We start from the raw sequence: 7,696 nt of genomic DNA, 5'->3' as shown, positions 1-7,696 counted from the left end.
TTCTTTCTTTTTTTCTTTCTTTCTTCCTTTCTTTCTTCATAGTTATACTTATAGTCTTTTACACTTTGCTGCTCCTGGATCTTCTAATAAACTACAGAAATAAAAATTGAAATGAGACACGTGACTTTTTACATCGTTATTCTACAACGACTCATCAATCCTCTTCTTTCAAGTTTTTATTCTCTGCATGTTTCTATGTTTTTAAACTTCTGTGTAATTTCCGACTTCTTTCGTTAACTGCGTTTATTCGATTTTACATTTTAACAACTCACTATACACAGAATACATAATATTAAATTCATAATAAAACACAAAATATGTTTTATTCTAAATGATAATTTATTTCTCTTCTTTCCTATTCATTAATTTGTGTCTCTTTATTTATGTCCTCTCTACTAAAACAAACAAAGCGGTTGATCTTCCCTCAGTAGACGATCTTTGCACGGAACCGGAAGTGGAGCTGCTTCCGGTTTCCCCGCCCTCTGTCAGCTGATTCCCGTCTGTTTGCAAACAAACCCGGGCCCCGTGGATTCTGTCTGTGGCTCCTCCGAGCTCCTGTAGGCTCCGTGTGCCTCCTCTAAACTCCGTGTGGCTCCTCTTGAGCTCCTTGTGGCTCCTCCTGAGCTCCGTGTGGCTCCTCTGAGGCTCCTCCACCATGGAGGGACATGAAGACATCATCGAGCAGCAGGTCGAGGAGCCCCTGGAGGGGAAGGAGATGAGGAGCCACGCCGTCTCCTCCTCCTCCTTCCCGGGCAGCGTCAGTCCGTCCGAGGGGGAGGAGCCGAGCAGCACCCAGTCCTCCCACAGACTGCTGGCCTACAGCGATGCTCTCATCTCCATCATCGCCACTGTCATGGTGAGACCCCATCAGAAGATAGAAGATATAATATGAGATAAACTTAAGATAAGGTAAAAGATAGAGTAGGTAAACTTAAGATAAGGAACTCAGTCCTCCCACAGATGTGCTCATCTCCATCATCCCCACTGTCATGGTGAGACCCCATCAGAAGATAGAAGAGATAATATGAGATAAACTTAAGATAAGATAAGAGATAGGGTAGATAAACTTAAGATAAGGTAAAAGATAGAGTAGATAAACTTAAGATAAGGAACCCAGTCCTCCCACAGATGCTCTCATCTCCATCATCGCCACTGTCATGGTGAGACCCCATCAGAAGATAGAAGAGATAATATGAGATAAACTTAAGATAAGATAAGAGATAGGGTAGATAAACTTAAGATAAGGTAAAAGATAGAGTAGATAAACTTAAGATAAGGAACCCAGTCCTCCCACAGATGCTCTCATCTCCATCATCCCCACTGTCATGGTGAGACCCCATCAGAAGATAGAAGAGATAATATGAGATAAACTTAAGATAAGATAAAAGATAGGGTAGATAAACTTAAGATAAGGTAAAAGATAGAGTAGATACACTTAAGATAAGAAACCTAGTCCTCCCACAGATGTTCTCATCTCCATCACTGCTACTGTTATGGTGAGACTCCATCATAAGATAAGATATAAGATAAGAGGCGAATGATTGACAGATGGTTGATGCGTGGGCGGGGCCTCAGTGCAGAGACTCCTCCCCCTCATCAGTTATTAGGATTCAGATGAAAATTAGATTTCATCATCAGATGTAAAAAAAGCTCACTTACATTTGATTTTGTCAAATGAAACTTTTCATTTCCTGTTTTCCAGATTCTACCCGTCGCCCACACGAAGGTGGAAGATGACGAGGTTCGTTGTGACTTCAGTGATTCATGTGTTGTAGCATTAAAAACCCCTGGAGTCAGGAAGTAACCACAGATATTATGATTCATAATGTTCACCATGTGGATATTAAATCATCTTCAATGTGACCCTGTTGTAAATCTGAGTGTGTTGCAGGAGTTGAGACAAAGTGTTCAGCTGCTGCTCAGCACAAAGATCGCTGTTTACCTCATGACCTTCCTGATCGTGACCGTGGCGTGGGCGGCTCACATCCGGTGAGTCGTGAAGTGATGATCACAGCAGCTGATTTCAGTCACTCATTCATTATTCATCACTTGTTTATTATTCATCACTTGTTTGTTATTCATCACTTGTTTGTTTTTCCATTCCCAGGTTGTTTCAGGTGATTGTGCGCATTGACGACTGCCTCGCCTTGTTGAACCTCGTAAGTGCTACCGAGGAAATCAGGAGTTCAGGAACATCCTGTTCATACAAGTTTTACCATCTTAGATATTTACTTAAACATTCAACATTAATATTAGTCCCAAATATAAATAAACAAGATGTTAGTGTGACCAATAGTTCTGTCAAGTTTTTAAGAGTGACATAAAGGAAACAAGTTTTTAAAAACCCTGTAGAACAATTATGAAAATATTTATTATATTAATTTAATTAATTAATTATTAAATGTATATTTGAGTTAAAAACAAAGCTACGTAGAGAACTGTTAAAGTTCTGAAAACGCTAAATGAGAAAATGTCCCAGAGAGAAGTATGATTCATCACATTTTACAGGACAGAGATTCAGATGTTAAAATTCCAATATATTGTATATTGACATAAAATAACATGATTTAATACAAACTATTTAAAACGTGGAAACTGGATAAAAAACTGGTAAATTGTATTCTTCATTTCATTGGGTCTTCAAATATTCAAAAACAACTTTGTCATATGAATTAAAGTATTTATCTTAGAATTAATAGATGATTTGTTTATGTTGGTGGGATGAAATCATCAGGATCATGTTTTCAGGACTTTATTTGCGATGATTGAGACTTCTCTCTCTTGTTTCCATCTCTCTTCATCCTTCTCTCTTGTTTCCATGTCTCTTGTTTCCATCTCTCTTCATCCTTCTCTCTTGTTTCCATGTCTCTTGTTTCCATGTCTCTTCATCCTTCTCTCTTCTCTCTTCTTCCTTCTCTCTTCTCTCTTCTCTCTTCTCTCTTCTTCCTTCTCTCTTCTCTCTTCTTCCTGCTCTCTTCTTCATTCTCTCTTCTCTCTTCTTCCTCTCTTCTTCCTCCAGGCCTGCATGATGGTGATCACCTTTCTACCGTACACGGTGAGTACGAGTCAGTGGAAGTTAAATCAGATCAGTTCATCAGTTCAAGCTCCTCATTCTCTGCTCGTGATCTTTTCTTTTGCAGTTTTCTTTAATGGCGACGTTCCCAGAGAAGATCCTGGGGATTCTCCTGTTCTGTGCTTGTGTGATGGTGACCGGCGTCCTTCAGGTGAGCCTAGAAACAAAGTGCTAATCCGTTTTGTCTTGTTTCTTATTCTCACTCGGTCACGACTTCCTGTGTCTCTTGTCTCTGCAGTCGCTGATCGTGTTGTACGCCTTCAGTCGCCCGTTCCTCCTGAACGAACAGATCCAGATCTCAGAGAACCGGACGTTCTATAAACACCACATCCTCAAGGTCATCATGAGAGTTCCCCTCATGTGCCTCTTCGCCAGCATCTTCTCCGTCATCTTCTTCCAGCTGGTTGGTGACTTCTTGTTTTTCCAGTCGTATTTTTCATCAGAGGACAATCGTCTTCCTCAGGATTCCATTTGTCTTGTACCTTGTTGTTGTGTTGTGATGTTTAATTATACTCTTTGTGTTTTTTCAGTCCTACGTGCTGTTAGCCATCGTGATCTTCCTGCCTTACATCTCCCGGGGTCTGAAGTGGTGTCGCAGCAAAGCAATGGGTGAGTACCAGAGTCTTACCGGACATCAAAGTTCTTCTTTTCCACTGGTCCAAAGAAAACTGTGAGGGGAACATGGCTGAAGGCGCCAATTTGGCAAACCAGCGAGCTGAGAGCACCGAAGTATTCAGGACCTTTGTGACGTTGAATATGAAAAACGACTTCTCTACCATCTCTTTGTAGAGGGTCAACCTACGTTTACTCATGAAGGTTTTACAAAGCACTCACATGTGTTGAAGTTCTAACCAGTTGTGTGTCTGTTCCAGGTCCCGTGGACGAGTCTCCAGACTCCTTGATGTTCTACACCTTCCTCCCTGATGAACCGCTCACTAAAGAACGGGTGGAGGCTTTCAGTGACGGAGTTTACGCCATCGTAGCAACGCTCCTCATCTTGGACATTTGGTTTGTGTCTCTTCATTACCTTGAATGGGAAAAGACAGATAACTATCAGATAGCTAAAAGAATCATTGTGTTTTCATTAGAGTGAACTCTTTATATCTCTATTTAGTTAAAGATGCTACAGCAACATCTTTCTACAGTAGCCCCAAATGGACAAAACAAACGCTGGCTGTATGAAACCTGATCTAATCACCTATAGGTGCATTCAGCAGAACAGTTGAAAAACGTTTGTACCTTCTGGTTCCTTCCTTCAGCGAGGACAACGTTCCAGACCCGGCGGTTGTACGGGACCAGTTTGGCGGCAGCCTGGTGGCGGCTCTGCAGGCCTACGGTCCCGAGTACCTCGCCTACTTCGGCTCCTTCGCCACCGTCGGCCTCCTGTGGTTCGTCCACCACTCGCTCTTCCTCCACGTCACCAAGACCACGCGCTTCATGGGCCTGCTGAACACCTTCTCACTGGCGTTTGTCGGAGGGTTACCTTTAGCCTACCAGCTAACGCAAGAATTCCCGCCCAACTCCCGGAATGAGCTAGAAGCCATTCAGATCAGCTGCGTGATTATTTTCTTCGCAGGTATTTTCCAGCTGACCATTTGGGTGGTCGCGCTCTACAACGAGCGGGAAACTCTGCACCCGTACGTGCGCTATGGTGGACGGGAGCATGTGTTCATGCTAGCTAAGCTATCTCTGTACCCCTGCGTAGCCTTAGGGACATTTTTCCTGACGTGTATTCTAAGTAAATTCAGCGCTTCCATCTTCCACCTGATGGAGATCACGGTGCCTTTCGCCTTTCTGGTGTTGAGGCTGTTGGTGCGTGTCGGGCTCGCGCTCATACGGCAGGTCTTCTGTCCCGATCGGGCCGACCTGAGGATCGTTGTGGAGGAGGAGGTTGACGAGGCCAGAGTGCCGTTCAACACGGTGGTGGCCTAACGAGCTGCTGAAACAGTTTGTTTCTGAAAGTGAAACGACCTCTCATGAGGAGCCTGTTGGGGTTTGAACCAGGAACTAAATGGAAAATGGATTCTTCTCTGTTTAGCATTTAAAGAGGTTCAAATCTTGAGAGGCAATCGATCAGATCAGGTGTTGAAGGTGAGTTATGGACCTGTAGAGGTGAAGGAAACTCGTGGTGGACCAGAGTAGTGAAGGTTCCTGACAGACAAAGCCTCTCCACTCATTTAGTCCTCGTAACTGAAGATACAGCAACGCTATCATCTCAAAGCACCAAAATCCTTTTATCAAGTAACCCTCACTAACGCTTCCAGCTTTGGTTTTATCACTCATCCAAATCAGACAGTTCACAAAGATGGACGAAGCGTATCCATTTCCACCCAAGGGCAGGAGTGATGTGGAGTGAGTCATGATGGTCCACCCTTTTCAATTTAACTTTAAATTACTTATTTAAAACAAACTTGAAGGAACCTAGACTTGAACCGACCACCAGGGGGGGCGATCTAAATGTTCTGGCTTTACCTTCATTGAGCTGTCATGTCGTCCATCTTTAAATACAGTATGGCTGATTCTGGGAAATGGCTTCAAATCATGTAAGTAACGCACAAATTTGTAACTATTCAACACATGCCGCAACACACAAATCCAACAAAGCAGGAAAAAATACAGGTTTCTATAATTATGGTTCAGTTTCTGTGTCAATCAAACTGCTGCGGTTTGAAATCAGTTCATGTTCAGACACATTCACACATGAGCGCTGAGGGCAGAAGAATTTCTCAATGCTTTGCTCAAGGGCACGTTGGTTTTCCCAGACTTTGGCTCAAACACTAGTCTGAGTTAGGATTGGGTTGTCGGGCACTTTAAACGTTACACTGAGCGGGCGGCGCCATCTCAAATTGCACTATTCTCAAAATATAACCATGTTTGTGTGTCATAACAACAGGAATATTAATCTCACCTTTTCAAATATGTCCCGCAGTCGTATTCCCTCCATTCTTATCTTTTAATAAGAAATGTATTGAAATGAGAAAACTGTTGGATTATGATGCAGAGCTGTTGTTGCTTTTAGCTTCAGAAGTTCAGTTTTTTAAAAACTTTAAATGTTGCGTCTTTTCAGCGTTAGATTATTTCAATCCTCTGAACATTTTCAGTTTCTGCTTGTGTGCTGAGGTTTCACCAGGTGTCGCTGTTGTGTGTCCTGAGCTACCGCTGTGATGATGTCACTCGCTCTGAAGTACTGATGAGCTTCATATATCGGCTCAAATCTGAAATGCACTTTAATGGAAATCTGTCACGTGATGGAGGAGAGTTTGTTTTCTTCAGAGTTTGGACGAGTGACGACAAGAAAACGTTGAATTATCATTTTTTGTCAAATGCTCGAATGTGATTAGACTGAAAATGAAAATGTTATTGTTTTTTAACTCAGCTGCAGATCAGCTGCAACTGTGGTTTGTTTGTATGTGTCTAGGATGGATTCAGTTTGATGAAGTACTTTTGTTTCCAGGACTCTATGGAGGAACGAAAGCCAGAACTTGTCTGATATTTAATGTGAAAGTCTTAGGATCCAAAATAATGCACCCAAAATGTCGTCAGTTTGACATTTGAACATATACATATGACATAATGTATTTTAAGCCATATTTTCAGAGTTTAGAGACATAAAGCGTCTTTTAAGTCCCAACCGTAGCACTATGTTTTATTTTTTGTAATGATCTTTCTCTTGGCATCCCTCTTTGTTTTGTTGTTGAATGGAAAGCTTATTGATATAATTTTGGTGTTTGTGTATCTTTTGTTTTTATTTCAGATATGTAGCCTGAATTAATCAACAATTCAATCTAGGAATTGATGTGAGAATATTTATTTTGTCATTCATCAGCCATCGGCAGCTTGCTTCAGGTCGTCCGTCCGTCCACAATGACATGTGATTTGTTTCAGTTGTCAAAGGTTAGTGACCTTTACATGAAGAAGTTTGTAGAAATATATACAACCAGTGATGTAATTCTAGTTTTCTCTTGTCACTCCTCCAACAATGTTCAGTGTTGATTGAGACAGATTTCTATTGTCAAAGCGTCAATGTCTATTTATTGTGTTATTGCTTCACCAGTTCAAACTCTGAATCTGCCTTTTCACACGTCTTTGTTTCGTGAATAAATCTGAAATTGTTAATTTTAACTAAAAATTCAATCACTTGTGATTTTTGGAAAACACATGAAACCCACTGAACAAACAGGTTTCAAAACATTTTAAAGAAAAACAACTTTATTCACCTCCATACAGTAAACAGCTGCAATATCCCTAACAAGATATCAACACGTGGTTTATACAGAACTTTCTACCGCCCCTATATTAACAGCATACCTCCTCAGTATAACCTTTAAATATTATCCACTCCAAAAAGCTATAGATTTTCATTAGAAAACATTTCTCATCAAAGCAAATCAAACAAAATATACAGAGAAAGAATCAATTAAAAAGACGAGCGACCAATCATCAGCAGTGCATCATCACCTGACGTTTCAGCTTCTAGGACTCGTTTCTCTTCCTTTACGTTTGTGTTTCATTCACCTTAAATGACACCTAAAATAGTCGACACTTAAATTCTCATTTCAACCACAGCTGTGAAACTGGAGTCTCAAGCGTGTGAATGTTAATATTCTTATAATACTTCATTGA

At 41.2% G+C, this 7,696-nt stretch overlaps 1 protein-coding gene across 2 annotated transcripts; it reads left to right on the top strand.

The window, feature by feature from the left end:
- The first annotated feature begins 481 nt into the window (after positions 1-481).
- Positions 482-7,201, top strand: tmem175 (transmembrane protein 175). 2 transcript variants are annotated; one of them, XM_062381330.1, is made up of 10 exons: positions 482-856; positions 1,703-1,741; positions 1,892-1,989; positions 2,108-2,159; positions 3,020-3,055; positions 3,141-3,224; positions 3,312-3,476; positions 3,604-3,682; positions 3,946-4,081; positions 4,333-7,201. In XM_062381330.1, the coding sequence occupies exons 1-10, from the start codon at positions 656-658 to the stop codon at positions 5,003-5,005; spliced, it is 1,563 nt and encodes a 520-aa protein (XP_062237314.1). In that variant the 5' UTR covers positions 482-655; the 3' UTR covers positions 5,006-7,201. The 2 variants fall into 2 exon arrangements, with proteins under 2 accessions (XP_062237314.1, XP_062237315.1); XM_062381331.1 differs by lacking the exon at positions 482-856 and adding an exon at positions 1,134-1,160.
- The last annotated feature ends 495 nt before the right edge of the window (positions 7,202-7,696 follow it).

Source organism: Platichthys flesus, chromosome 3 (genome assembly GCF_949316205.1).
Source record: "Platichthys flesus chromosome 3, fPlaFle2.1, whole genome shotgun sequence".
NCBI lineage: Eukaryota > Metazoa > Chordata > Actinopteri > Pleuronectiformes > Pleuronectidae > Platichthys > Platichthys flesus.
Note: the sequence above shows the minus strand (reverse complement) of the source record. Positions and strands in the feature narration are given on the sequence as shown.